This window comes from Eucalyptus grandis, chromosome 6 (genome assembly GCF_016545825.1).
Source record: "Eucalyptus grandis isolate ANBG69807.140 chromosome 6, ASM1654582v1, whole genome shotgun sequence".
Lineage (NCBI taxonomy): Eukaryota > Viridiplantae > Streptophyta > Magnoliopsida > Myrtales > Myrtaceae > Eucalyptus > Eucalyptus grandis.
The window spans coordinates 20484643-20499751 of NC_052617.1; the positions used below are offsets into that span (position 1 = coordinate 20484643).

Genomic DNA, 15109 nt, shown 5'->3' on the forward strand with positions numbered 1-15109 from the left:
TTGCTTACGAAAGAACTGTTTCGCAATTTACTTACGAAAGAACTGAGTACATCGAGATGAGTCGTCCCATGTATGTTGGGGAACGTGCATTTTAAAATTTGCTATGAAAGAGCTCAAGAGTAGGTCGAGGTGAGTCATCTCATTATGTGGTATAAGAAAATGTGATGATTAATACAGCTTCATTTATCGTAGCCAATGAAAATATTTCTTCATTCATTTCGTGAACGATATAAACAATCATTTTCGAGATTATATTTTCCAAATCATATATTTTTTCACGAAACAAAGCCTATTTGTTTTCATGTTAAAGTGAAGCCATCAATGGTAACTCAAGAAATATAGATATATGTATGCGAAGCTTCCTAAGTGGGAAATCTTCCTGTTCCTTTACATCAGCGCAAGTCATTCACATCAGATGGAGCATTGTAGTAACAAATTATGCAAAATACATGTGAATGAACCATGAATTTTTTAAATTATCTTTTTCAATATATATTCTTCCATTTGTCCCCTATTTTTGCGACGTGGTTTGTTCTCTCGAGAACAGAGAGCTCACAGGAACCGCGTAGTCCCCTGGCATTGGCGGCTTCTAGAGAGATCCCCCATGGGAAAGATCGCAAAAGAAGGATTAACCATATTTCACCCGCACGGGATCTAAAGATACCATCATCTCACACACTGTCCAATAACACAATACGGACCTTCAGTGAGACGCAGGACAAAATGATTTCAGTTGCAGTTCAAGAGCCGCGGAAATATAGTGTCACTATTGCCAGAAACAAACAGAGACAACTCAGACGATTATAATAGGTACAGACTGACCACAAGGTGAACCAGCAATCCAGAAGCTCGAGCTATGGTTGAAGTTGTGCCTCGTTGCAGTATCTCTTGAAGTTCAAAGACTCGTCCACCAAGAATTCGCTATGATAATTGGGACTTGAATTAGCAAAATCGGGTAGAAAGTTCAACCAGAAAAAACTTGACAGTTCAAGAAACTCACAGTATCCTCTCAACCATCTGCGATGCATCCCATCTCGGACTCCATGGGTAATCTGTCAGAAGTGATGACTTGATCGGTGCACCTTGGGAATTAAAGTGCTGCAACCAATAAAAATATTTTAGCTAGCAACAAAGTTTCCACTAGAAAGCATTCCTTATATCCATAACAGAAATGGGAAAAGAAACCTCTTCCTAAGGTTCCGGATGCAAAATCAAGAACTTCCAACAATCTACAAAGCTGCTAATAATGCTTACTGCAGCAGACAATCTACTAAATTTGAACTTCCGATCAAAATTGTAGAAGTTTTTCAAAATGTGTATAATCTATTGTAATGCCCTACGTTAGAACTAGAAAAAAATCTGCTCCTCGCCATTATACAGGACTGGCAACTCAATTAGATGGATATGACAGATGGAAAAGTCCAATGTCAACTCTGCCAAATATGCACACACACATATGTATGTGTGCGTCCATCCATCAGCGTGGGTGTCTGTGAGAGAGAGAAGGAGAGAGAATCTGGGGGTTTGAAATATCTGAACCAAAGGCCATGTGTTTATGCTTGTCAAGTTCTCTTTGAAGAATCTGAAATACCAGCAGTTATTGCAATATTGAGAGCTTTTCCTTTCCCGCAAAGGGAGTCAAAAGCATGATATACGTACTTCCTGTTGCACACTACTCTCCAGAACATACACATGTGCTCAACACATGAACCAAAGCCAATATATGTAAAGAAATTAACTTACCTGAGAACTCTGAAGCATCAGAGCTGGTTGTTGTCTCGGAAATTGTGTTGGAATGAAAAGGTGCACCTAGAGAAATACCACTCTTAGAAGCTTTGAATATTATATACAGAAAGCATGGAGAGCTAGAATTGTTTCTGAAAGAGAGCTAGAATGTCAGGCGAATGTCATAGAAAAAGTTCACAGATTAAAACAAATTCAAACTGTATACTTCATCTCATTGAGGACTCGTTTAATCACTACTAAGTCTGAAGCAAAGAATATCTAGAAATTGATGAAGCCACAATTATATTATACAACAAAGTCATGCATTCTTCATCCTTTATCACCAAAACCAACATAAAATATAGGTGAACTTGGCCTATGTAGAGGATCTGCTTAACTAAAATGGTTTTTTTTTCTTTTTTTTTTGCTTAACTAAAATGGTTAATATCATAAAAAATCTCAAACTAGTATACTTGTGATAAATCTATACCAAGCTATTTTTTTTTTTTTTTTATCATGAAAAACCCTAAACAAATACACTTGTGACAAATTTACTCCAAACTAATTTTTTGACCACAAAAAATCTCAAATTGGTACATTTGTGATAAATTTATCCTCCGTTACTTTCTATTAAACTAAATTAATATCACAAAAAACCACAAGCTATTACACTTGTGACAAATGAAAGGTAAAATCCCAAATCGGTATAGCAGCTAAATGCCACGTGTGTCCAACTCAGCAATTTAATTGTACAATTTAATGAAAACTAACGGAGAGTAAATTCGTCACGGGTAAATCAATTTGGGATCTTTCATGGCATTAACCCTAACTAAAATAAAGAACAGATTTTTTTTTTTAAATATATATGAGCAAAAAAATCCCATTATTATCAGAACAGAACACTAAAATTGTAGCTTCATCACCAAATATTGCTCAAAAAGTATCACTAGTATGACCTAATCTGTCCATTGATGTATTACAATACTCCATGCACGGATCCTTCCAGGTGAATTATGTCTTCACCTGTTCAGCAGCCTAGACAACAGCAATGTGCTCAACCTACCAGAACTTGAAGGCCAGTCCTCATATCTTAGTTCCAGATATTCAACTAGCACACCATCACCTCTGCTGATGATCATTCTAACATTCAACAGCCCATCCTTCACCATCACCAATTCTATCAATGACATGAGGACAGCCAATCAGTCTGACCACTAAGCGTGCACTCTTCCAGCTGCAACCATCTAGTTTCATTGTATCTGGGCATTCATCTGCTAGTTCTATCTTTAAAAGCCAAATGCCATTCTGTGTGCAATCTCTAAGAACTGCAGACTGGCCATCACCAGCCAATAGTTTAAAATCACTGTCCTGTGGATACTCAACAACTATTTCTACTAATACACAATCACTCTGGGTACTGAATAACCATGACTCCAATATCTTGAAGTCATATGTTTTATACGTAGATATCATATGGGCAAAGTCAAACGATGGAACTTTCAGTGCAGTCACCTTTCACCTTAGTTGCTGAGGTCTACTTCAGACTGGTCAACTATTTATTTTGCAGCTCTTGTCAAGTCTCGTTTGCCAGATCTTTGCAAATCTACCAGTATATCTCTCAAATCCTATTCATGTTTCACAAATCCATAGATGCCAAACTTTCACAGCAGTCACCTTTCATGTCGATCAGCAATGCCAACTTCAGAATGTTCATACATCTGTTTTGCAGTTCATGTGAATCTTTTGCCAGAACTCCCCACATCTACTAGCAGGCCCTCTCAAATTCTAACTCATTTTTTTCACAATTCCGTAGACATAAATCATCTGTGTCCACATTGAAGAGCCAGCAGAGAACATTGGCTGGTTTTTTGAACTACTAATTTTGAGAAAGTTGCCATCACAAGAAGCGGAGATACAAAATAATCGTGACCTTTCCAAAGTGGCGCAATAATCATCTTAGATATCATTGAAAGAAATGCAGCCACTAACATGCACTCTCTTGATGAGCCATATTTCACCATTTTTATTTACTACCTCGATGGATCCGAGTGTATGCATCTTAGGGCCAGACTAACAATAGCTACTTACTTAGAGAACACTGCCTATAACAAAATAGCTCAAAACTCTAGTCCAATCAGAGTCTAAAATAAAGAAGACATAGCAAAATATAAGTGATACCAGAAAGGTGAATACGCCAGAGGCAACCAGAACCGTTGCTTTTCTGCAAAAGACCTGGGAAAACAAGCCATGAGTATTAGGGGATTAGTCATAATGATTGACATATCTGCCCACGCACACATTTGATCATGCATACCGGATCAGCTTCCACTGGTCTGCCAAACACAGGGGCTAATGCCTCGATAAAGTGCCTCCTAATATCGATTAGTGCTACTGCTTCCATAATCTGAGAAGAATTCGGTATTAACCTTCTGAAGTATAATAGTCATTCGAGAAGATATCAACAGTCACAAGTAACTGCCAAACAAATGCAGCTGACCTGTCCTTGAAGAGATTCTTCGAGATGGGGAAGGTATTCAGCCATGCACCTTCCAGGAAGAGAAATCAAAGCACGAGAAAGCAACGCCTGAAAATAAGTACTTTTCTACGAGAAAAATAGAATCATGAACCACGCAACATATAGCTATACGTACATTCCATCCACCCATGAAGGAAGCTTGACATCATCCACCGAAAATAAAGCCTTCAGTTCAGGAGTAGATACTAATTTAAGACGAGGGGCGGAGGCAGCAGATACATACTTTTTTCCAACTGGATACACAACCTGCCACCATGAAAATTTCCCATATTGCCATATGCATGCCATTGAATTTAAGATACATTCAACAGAAAATTTGAGGAGACCTGTAAATGTATTTTCTGGAGATGTCGCCAAGGGCATCCATGCACCATTTTGTTTATATTCATGTCCACCAGGGGAACTGCAAACTTTACCTCCTGTGGCTACGCTAAAATTCAAAGGCACAATAACCGGAAATATAATTGAATGGTATTCAAATATCAACACTACTGCTGCAACTTAAATGAGAATACAGAACACATCCTTCCAAGAAATACCTTATCAAGTCCAGAACTCATATGCATTTCAATTCCCTGTAGAAAGAAAAGGGAGTTATGCACAACAAGAAGATGAGGAATGGTCCAACAACTTGGATGGACTGTGGAATGAACTCAATCAAAATGAGACATCAGTTATATCACTTCATTAGTAAAGAAGTAAATAAGCAAGTCCAAACAAATTTCTACCATCAATATTGATGTGAATATCAGACCAGTTTTATTATCCACTGATCAATTACACTGTAGGAACCATGTACTAGTTAGAACCTACCCTGTCATTGGTAATTACCCATTTCAACCAATGCAAGAGATAGAATCCTATGGTCATACCGGACTTCATATTTGGAGGACGGCACAATTGCATATGAGAGATTTTAAGAAGCAGAATCATGAAGATTCTGTTCCTATAGTGAACCAATAGATTAAAAAGTGGGAAGAGAAGATTAGGTTGATTAAAACTTCAGCAAACTAGTCAAGTTCAAATACCACATATGCAGTGCCAACAAATGTCTCAAGCATACAAGCAATCTAGATGTCACAAGACTGCTCATGATAAGAGTCACATCATCATTTTGCTTCTCATAATATAATGGAAGAGTCAAAGTTTAGAGTGTCTAGAGTCATTTACCTCCCTAGACAAAATAGTGCTAATCTCGAACGTCAGCCTATCATCATCAACCTCTCCAGCACGTCTCCTCTGATAGTTCGTGTACTCATCCCTAATTAGCAAAGTCATTCTCCGGTTAACCACTTTCGAACGTTTAGAATACTCACATCCACAAACCACGACACATCAAATTCGAGAGAACACTAGCCTCAGTTCTTGGATGAGAGCACATAGCCGAGTAGGGTCTTTGTGGTTCCAATCAGACAAGCTGTTCTTGGCTCCTCCATTTCGTTTCCTCCCTCCCTGCTCCTCAGCCGAAACGGATGAAAATGTTCATCTTCTGGCGCGAATATAACATCTGGGGGACAAAGGGGAAACTCCGCGTTGTATAGAACATCCCCTACACAAACACCGACGAATCATCTCAGATCACAAAGCTTTCCGCCTCGAGGCAAACATCGGCAGATACTCCACTCGCCAAAATCTAATGTAGCCAAGACGATAGACAAATACCAAAAGCGTGCGCTTCAACTAAAAAACCTAAAATCTTCCGACATTGCGTCGAAATGCGCGGTCCGGACATTCGAGGAACGCGTAAAGCAAACAGATCAGACACCGATCATCCGCAGGATACCAGGAATTTCGCCATCTAAAAGCAGAGCACTAGAGGTGCGACTTACACTTGATGTAGTCCAGGCAGTAAGGAATCAACAGAGTGAACCGATCGAGCACTCCGGGGTAGCTCTTGCTCCCGGACCACACGTTCTCGACCTGCGACCACCGGAGCTCGCTCACGAAAACGGAAACCGCAAAACTCGAAAAGTAAGGACGGTCCGGGAGCCGAACCGAGTTCCGTACCTTGACGCCGAGAGTAGACTGGTGGACGAGGTAATTGAGCTGAGCGGCGATGAACGGAGGGAAGCAATCGGAGGCCATGACCCCCGGCGGCGGCGGCGGCGGCGGCGGCGGAGGCGGCCGAATTCGGTGCGGCTTCGGCGATCGAGCGCCGGTTGGCTCGTGATCGGGGATCGTTGGCCCTTCGATCTCCGGCGATCCGAGAAAGGAGTCGCGGGGGGGTGGGAGAGGCTGGTGTCGATTCGGAAGTGGGACGCGACGGAGCTCGCCGACTCTGGGCAATCGCCTTGGTGAAAAGACTTCTCTCCCCGTACCGGGCCCAGAACAGGGACGGGCCGCGGCCCAAGAGCGAGCCGGCCCGGAAGTGAGTCTACCGGGGGGCAAAATCGTAACTTCAAAGGGGAACGAAACCCTAATCCTCCCCGACCGCAAGCATAAGTACGTCCTCTGCATCCCGTCTCTTCCATTCACTCGCTCGCTCGCTCTCTCTTGCTCCTCTCTGTGTTGCCGTGCCGGCGTGCTTCCAAAGCCCTCGCCCTCCCCCCTCTCTCTCTCTCTCTCTCTCTCTCTCTCTCTCTCTCTCTCTCTCTATATCTTGTGTGTGTGTTGTGTTGATGTTGTTGATGTTGATGGCGATGGTGGTGGTGATGGAGGGATTCAGGTGATGAGTTTGGATTACAAATTTCTCACGACGGTCGTCTGAGACACGCCAGTGTCGAGCACTGATGTTACAAGATCCAATGTTCCTGATGATTCCCCTTCATTCACCGTCCTCGGGTCTCCATCCATCGCGAGATCCAATCTCTCCCCCTTTTCTTTCTCGTCTTTTCTCTTCATCTGGGCAGTCCGTTTCCGTCGTCCTTTGCTTTCCATTCGTTTTTTCGATTGACGGTGCGTGTTGGAGGCGGAGGTGGGCACGATGAGGAGTACAGAACAAATGCGATTTGAGATCGAAAGATCAGTGAAAGCCTTTGTCAACATTAAGTCCTTTTCATTCTGAGTGCAAAGCCTCTGCCTTTGATCTTTTTTGTTTAAGCCAAAACATTGTCTTTCGACTTTTCTCTAGTGTCGGATCCGATGATACGGTCTCGGTCGATGAGGAGCCTCGGTTGGACGGATTTGGTCATTAAGAAATCTGCAGTGACATTCGGACCAAACTGAATTTTCTTCGGACTGGTCGTACTGCAGAATAAGAATGCAGATGCACCAGCACGGCTTCCCCAACCAAAATTAATCTAACAATCTGCTCGTATCCCGGATTTTCAAACCCGTAGCGGCGAACAAACCGGATTTTCAAGTGATACACGATTGAATTCGGTCCATATTTTTCTAAAATGTATCACTTAGATAATCAGTAAAAAAAAAATGAAAATTTATGGACAGCAATGATGATGAAAATATTCTTTTTTGTGAACTTATCATTTTTAGCAAGTGATTCACCAAAACACCCTTAATTGGAGAAAAACCAGCCAGAGGCTTGGACCATTTCTATGAACTGCAATAATTAACAAGCGGCTGATTGCAGTCCAACATCAGGCTAATACCAACGTCATATGAAGGGACATATGATTCAGCTTGGTACATAAAGGAAAATCATGATTGGCAAGCAAATACTGAGATGCAAAACTATTCTTTTCTGCTGGATCTGCCCTAGTTTGTATATTTCTCCCTGTAGCTGGCAGTGTGTTTAGTCCAGAGTCCAAACCTGCAAAATAGGAAAGGAAGAACATTATGGGAGGAATACAATGGAGCTAAGTGAGGTCCCATTTTGTTCTTTTAAGTTTCTTAAATCATAGTTTTTGGGTTCTGAGTTCAATTCAGACCTGTATCTTGCCATCTGAGTAGCCGGCAAAAAGCATGCCTCCATCCATGTCTGCCGCCAGGGATGTAGTCTTTGCGGTGTTCCCTCCACTACCCATCTTGATGGAGGCGACCCTCGCAACTCTCTCTTTCAACCAGACCTCGATGGTCCCGCATTTCGTTGCTGTGAATATGAAGTCGTTGCTCACTGCCATCCGTTGGATATCGAACCCCGTCGAGAGCGACCCGCTGATAGCCTTGCTGGGGAGAGAGAATACCTTCAACGCGCAAGTTCAGAAACATAAGTTTTGACTCATTTATCAGTCAAATTTTTATGTGAATGGACGGTGGGCAATGGAAGTCATACCTTTCCCGCCGTTCCATCCACGGATGAACCACCGGCGAGGAGAAGGTTGTCGTGAACAAGCAGGGAATGAATAGTTTTCTTCCCGAGCAACTTCCTAGTCCCTGAGTAGAACACACCCGATGTCGACTTTCCCAAATCCACCTCCTATGACATTGTAGCATGCTTGAAGATTTGTGACCGTTAATTTGTTAATTGCAAGGATTAGACTATGCAAAGATATCTAGTGTGTACCTGGATGCTGTATCCAGAACAGCCACAGTAGAGCTTACCCTCAGCCATGGCGAGGCACCGAGCCATTTTGTTGTTGCTGAAGTTTATATGCTTTGGAGTCCCTGACCAATTATACACCTGAAACAGCATAAAGAGTTGGCTACTATCCTTGTCCTCTTGCCAATCAGATCCAATGAGTATGTATGAAAAGTTGCTCTTGCCTTAACCCCGGTTCCTTGAGAAATGAAGCACGCGGCATGTGCGTTGGCGGTCAGCTCATACACTGGCTCTTTCACGTCATGGACTTGAAGACAATGGATTTCTTCAGGTTTGATTACCCATACCTGCAGAAGAAGTATGGAATGGCGACCTTTTCAGCATTATAAGACAAAAGCAAAGCCCATTTATCTGCTTAGTCGTGCGAGGCCCGCTTCGTGCATGAGAAAACGAAGGTAATGGTCTAGATAATCTTCCTGTGATTTATATTTGTGCCATTGGTCAAGTTCAGGTCTATGAATTGGCCATGGTCTGAGCTAGAAGAACGAAAAGAGTGCATTCTGAGATGATTTACCCGAATTGTCTTGTCCAACGAACCGCTGTACAGTCTGTCGCCAGAAGGGGGAACGTAGAGGCATGTAACAGCTTTTGTGTGTTCACGAACTTCTTGGATCAATCTCAAGACCCTCTTGCCAGCGTCCCAGACCTATGGGAAAGATAATGCACATGATCAGAGGAGACTTTGTTATGGAAGCTGTCCCATGATAGAGTGAGCATGTAGTGTGCTTGCTTTCGCGTGAAGGAATACTAAAAGTCGGAAACAGCGGTTTGCTTTGCATCTTACCTTAATGGTTCCGTCAGAATGGCTGCTCAAAAGCAGCCCCTTTAAATGAAGCAAACAGAGGACCTCGCCATTCGCAGATGATTCCAATTCGATCACTTCACTGCAACTCCATAACTGTGTCTAAATTATGATATTGGGAATCACTAGTTGCTCATTTGGATATAGAACCATTGATACACTGCAAGAGGAATAGGACCACTTACTGCATTCACAGATGTTAAGTTCATCAAGGCGTTCAATATGTCAGCAACTAATACTGAATGCTTCTTCAGCTTTCTCAGCGTCTTGTAGATGCATTTAGCGTACATTCCCAGTTCTTCAAGTGCCGCTGATAATTCGATAGCAACCTGTCAATTTATGCGGCATTCTAAATGTGAGCATTAACTACACTATAACGGATCATACCTGGGTCGCTGATGAAAGTTTTTATCGCTAAGGTAGCCAAAATCTTCTCCTCTAAGTTCTTAGAAGACTGGAGCACATTTATTAATTCTTCGAGGAAAGACTTTCGGGCAGCATTTTTCATGCCAGTATCGGGAAGAACAGAAAGCATGTAAGTGAGCCATGTGGCAATCACGAGGCATGATTTTGCCATTTCAATGGAATTACTTTTGAGGCATTCCTCTAGAGCTTTGAAAATGACTCCCCTTTCATGGTTGCAAAGGACAAAGGCCACTCTTCTCTCCCAAGAATTTGCGGCTTTCTCTTCCTCTTCCTACACAGGAGAGAAGCTTTTAGAGTTTTTGGAAAGAGCATATGAATGCACATAAACTACCGAACAAACGTATTCAAACCATTGTTTCTGCCAATTCATTCTCATGCATGGTTGGCCTTTCCCCCTTCATTAGAGCATTGAATGGTTGATCGAACCCTGCAACCTTCAGCAACCAAGCTTCAGTGCAGGATTTTCCCGAGGCAGTCATGCGTCCAGAAAGACATAGTAGAGCATTCAAAGCTGTTATCTGGGAACTGGGAAAATCCTTCTTCTGCAGTGCCTCAATCAGGGCCTCTATCGCTTCTTCCCTGTAAATGCTCATGTTCCTAGGTTCTACCTGGAAAAGCGAAAAATCATCGAGTATGTGAATTCTAAGCTCGATCAATAGGTGCAATTTCTGATGCAGACCGTGTTTGAGATGCAGAAGTACTAACCAGGAGATCAAGCATAAGAAGAAGTGTAGCAATAGCTGGTTGTTGCTCCATAGGAGCCATTTGAAGATGCACCAGGAGGGTGTGCATGGTGCTAAATGCACCTTCATCTTTGATCAACTGCAATATCTGGTTGGAGATTGTTCTTCTGAGACAACAAAATCATGTATTAATAATGCTTCTCCTAGAAGATGACAAGAAAGGTGTTCAAGATAGTAACGTAGAGGCAGCCACATAGAATGTTTTCCTCTAAGTTCTCCGATGCCTCAAAAAATTGAAATTATTACATGAGGGTCAACTTTTTCAGACCACGTACATGAGCCATTACAATGATGAAACATGTGGTACTATGAACTTTTTATTTGACAAATTAGAAACTGAACTTTCCTTTAGTCCAGACTTTGATTATTTTAGGCCAACATGAAGACACTCGTCTCACATGAGGAAACTTCTGAATTTTGATGCATTTCAAATGGTAAGGCTGAAACATGTGAAGCTTGCATGACAAGTGAACGCTAACATTAATTAGATTCGTATACTCCAGCAGAAAGTACCTGTCGGTTTGGACCAGTTCCAGCAGAAATTCTATGCAAATGCCTCTTACGGTGTCATTTCCAGCATGAAATAGGTCAAGGACTGAAGACAATTCGATTCTGTTTGCTATCAAATTCCTGCAAGTTCTATCAGCATGTATACAGCACAGTAGTATGGAGATAATTGACTGCCTTCCTTCAACCTTGTCCATGTACTTGATCAGGCCTGGAACTCCATTTGCAGAAATAACACTTTGAGCATTGACAGACCGGCTGTTTTCGTCCCCTCCCATCAAAATCTGCTCAAGCATCGCTATAGCAGCGTCCTTTGGTTCGATTAACAGTTGGAGATCATTCAGATCTTCACTTTTGTTAAGTATTAACTGCACAAGGGAGGGTACAAGATTGTTCGCTGAAAGCTGGGCATATGCTGGCCTCAGCTGGTATATGAGGACGGCAGCCTCCGCAAGACCATTCTTGAGTAATTCAGCCAGGCAATCAAAATCAGAGTCAATACTAGTGAGGGTCTCTCCAATAGGTTCGTCGACATGTATTAGCTCCGAAAGAATGTAAATTGAATATCTGAGAACCTCCCTATTCAGTGAGGCCGATAATATTTCAACTAACCCATTCACAGTCGTAGGTTTGGACAGGTATGAATGAATTGCGGGATCTCCTTTTGTCTCCTTCCAGGTCTTGGCAATTGTCAGGACTGCCGCCTCACATTCTTGCAAGTCCTCTGATGTACAAAGGCACGAGACATGTGGTTTTAACCCATTTATGATTGTCTCCATAGCAGCTTGAGATATGACACTCGTCGGTGATGTAGATACTACTCCTTGTGTAAATCTTTTGCGCCTCAGACTCATGTACCCATCTGAGTTTGTATTACTGGGGAAGTCAAATGTCCTGGACACATTTGAAGGTTCGAGGTTTTCAGTCATAGAGGAAGAACTCATCGAGTTTCTTGGTGTTTCTGCATATGACAACTCTTGAGCAATATCAGGATACTGTTCTTTCCAAGATGTGATTAGTCTTTTGAGGACGTAGTTTGTCTTGGGCAATGTGTTCGCAGAGAGAGCTTGCCGAGTGATGGGACAAGTCGTGTTTCCCCGCTCTATCCATTCTTGAATTGCTCTTCTTTCATATGTCTGACCAGTTTCAAGGGTAACTGGATCGCTGAAAAGCTGGCCTGTGATTGGGCAGACAAAATCTTTGGGTGGTTTTGTTCGACTAGTTTGATTGTCAGATAGTGGGAGCGACATGCAGCTATTATTGTCATCGTCACTTTCAGTATGAAAACTGCAGAATCACAAAAGAGTAACATGTATGAGGAAAGCAAGAACCAAAGTCATTAATTTCGATAACAGTATTTGTCAGGGTCCTGCATATCAAGTAAAAGAAATTGACTCAAGAAATCTACAGATTATTACTTCCCAATAACACTTTCTTACCTATTGTCAAATACTTGGCCTCTCACATAGTCATTGCTTATACTCCGTGATCTGTTGTCACTTTTCCTGCAGCTTCTATGCGACAACTGCCTTGAAAAACCAGTTTTAGTGAGAATTCATCATTTCAATTTGTACCAGAGGAAGGACATGAACACAAATCTGAAGGGGGTCTGGATTGTGCAAAAGAAAACATACAATGGCTTCACCATCTGACTTTGCAGAGTTTATACTGAAATCACCATTGAGGCGTGGCGATTGAGGCAAAGAGTTGGACATTGTTGAATCTCGGATGCGTCCTGAAAGCAGGTGCAATACTGCTGCCGGTTCCTTTCTGTCATATATGTCGGCTTTTGGAGATGAAACCTTAGAAGTAGTTTGGGGGGAATCGACAGGAGAGAACATTTTGGGACTCCGTCGAACTTTTGCTGGATATGGAAGTCCTTTGGGCCCATTGCTTCTTTCCTCAGCGATTCTCATACTCTTAAGAGAGATTAGCCTGCGATTCTTATATTCAGAAACTGTGGAGGGCTCATCATTATCACATTCAGAATCGTTGTCGTTCTTGTCAGTTAGCTCTTCCTGGAATTGCATCCAACATTCGAGTCATAATCATATTAAAATTCGATGAAATTCAAAGAGCTGACGGAGCTTAAGAGTGTATCAAGCGACGGTTAGAATGTTCCGACTTACGTGGTGCTCGTGGGTGACATCCTCCTCCATATCCTCGGAAATGCTGGACGCTACATTTCTTAATCTGTGGAAGACATCAGAAGGAATATATACTGAAATGCAATGAAAATGCAAAGCAATAGTGCAGCAACTAGAATAACAGCTAACCTGCTCGCTTGTCTCATGCCATCATTTGATTTCAGGATCGGCGAGAACCCTGCACTCTTGGGCAGAATCGGACCGAATTTCATGTAATCTGGAATGGAACGGCTCAACTCATGCAAGGGAGTCATTGGGGGCTCTGCGATTGGGAACATGGGCATTGCCTTCTTTCCGCTGCTCGAGTCGCAGTTCAGGCAGTCCCTATAGTACTTTGCATAAAGCCTTGTATTCTCATCCAAGGACTCTCGATAGAGCTGCTCGAGCTTCTGCGTCTTCTCCATTTGGTCAGGCCTCATCGAGAAGATGACCGACTCGTTGAGGAACTGGTCCATATCAGCCGTGAAGGACAGGTCAGAAGCATCTGGAATAGCTTCCATCACAAGCCTGTGCCTCGCCTCTGTGTACCACCCGGCGATCGAGTTCATGTGCGGAAGAAACAGGTCCCTCCAAACATCTGGAGCAAAATCGATCCGTGAAAAGAAAGGGTCCACAATGAACATCTCAATGACATGAAGTACGGACTCGCGATCCTCGTTCCTCAGCATCCACAAGTACGAAAGATTGAGATGCGCCCAAGCAGAGAGGTAGAAATTGGGGACTCCAGCAGTCTTCTGCTGGGAATTCAACATCGCGCACACTTGCAGCATCTTCTCGGCGTAGTCCAACCGGGCAAGCTTCGTCTCCATGTTGGAGGTATTGATAGCTTCTTCAAGGGCATCTATCCCCCAATCCAAATTCGCCAGCACTGCCTGATCAGAATACCGAACCTCGGTGTCCATGTCATTGCTACCTCCCTCAGCCGCCAATCTCTCCGCACACTGTTCCTTCTGGCGTATCCTCTGCTCCTTGTCGATCAACCGGTCTCGGATAAAACTCCCGACGTTCGTGATCAACAATTGAACTATGTCCTGCTGGTCCATTGAGAATCTGTAATTTCCAGACATGTTTATTCAAACGCCGAACGAATTCTTTCAGTCTCCTTGGGTCGCCTTACTTGTCCCTCTCTCTCTCTCAGGCTGCTCTGATCAGGACATTGGTGTAGACAGTTTCCAATGGTTTCTGCAAAGTCAAGCGTTACTCTCTAGTCTCCCATAACAAAACTGCAGCATCGAAACTACGGGCTTCTTCATCCTTCACCCGGCGATCAGTCTGTCCCAGTGGCGCGGCTCGATCGACGTAAAGCACAAAGTCATGCAGACACCGAACTCTGCCGACGCAACAAAAGTACCGGGGCGTGCGAACATTCGCCAAGGGAGCGCTTTTCGAGTCACTTCGCGAACTACCCGGAAACGGGAGCGAAGACGGGAAGGGATTAAATAAAGTCATCATTCACTCTGTCCCATTGGCCACTTCATTCGCTGACAGTTTCCATGGAAATGAATGTTGGAAACATTCAACGCGAGAGGGAAAGAGACAGGAGGGGGGAACTAGCTGAGCCGGCAATGGCTGGCCGCAAGGCGATGATGGAAGCATTGGAGTGGGAATGATTATCTGCTAAATACATAAAATATAAGCTTAGCTGTCGTGATTTGACTGCTAATTAGGTGGTTTAGTTGACGATCGGGAAGTCGTTTCCATTTGGCTCCATTGTTGTCCGGGTCGAGTCGACGTCAGGACCAGGCCAACATGGTATGACCCGGGAGTCCTTGTTTATTGAACGAA

General features: G+C 43.1%; 2 protein-coding genes and 1 non-coding gene across 3 annotated transcripts; 1 reads left to right on the top strand and 2 right to left on the bottom strand.

Annotated features, from left to right (window-relative positions):
- Positions 1 to 452: 452 nt before the first annotated feature.
- On the bottom strand, positions 453 to 6505 carry LOC104448850 (BRISC and BRCA1-A complex member 2). The gene is given in 14 exon segments (XM_039315569.1): positions 453 to 921; positions 1001 to 1098; positions 1744 to 1809; positions 3904 to 3957; positions 4040 to 4129; positions 4223 to 4271; positions 4377 to 4507; positions 4588 to 4686; positions 4801 to 4836; positions 5432 to 5522; positions 5619 to 5697; positions 5700 to 5810; positions 6091 to 6181; positions 6269 to 6505. Coding segments are annotated over 14 exon segments (1140 nt in total). The 5' UTR covers positions 6347 to 6505; the 3' UTR covers positions 453 to 854.
- Positions 6506 to 6919: 414 nt separating this feature from the next.
- On the top strand, positions 6920 to 7020 carry LOC120295208. The gene has a single exon (XR_005552566.1). It is a non-coding gene; the product is annotated as a small nucleolar RNA Z161/Z228 (small nucleolar RNA).
- Positions 7021 to 7654: 634 nt separating this feature from the next.
- On the bottom strand, positions 7655 to 14859 carry LOC104451650 (putative E3 ubiquitin-protein ligase LIN-1). The gene is made up of 16 exons (XM_039315872.1): positions 13454 to 14859; positions 13307 to 13370; positions 12812 to 13195; positions 12617 to 12702; positions 11184 to 12464; positions 10633 to 10777; positions 10278 to 10535; positions 9889 to 10198; positions 9687 to 9811; positions 9484 to 9603; positions 9214 to 9345; positions 8864 to 8986; positions 8664 to 8780; positions 8433 to 8576; positions 8089 to 8343; positions 7655 to 7970 (listed from the first exon to the last, which is right to left on the bottom strand). Exons 1-16 carry the CDS (start codon positions 14389 to 14391, stop codon positions 7953 to 7955), a joined length of 4500 nt encoding a protein of 1499 aa, XP_039171806.1. The 5' UTR covers positions 14392 to 14859; the 3' UTR covers positions 7655 to 7952.
- Positions 14860 to 15109: the final 250 nt, after the last annotated feature.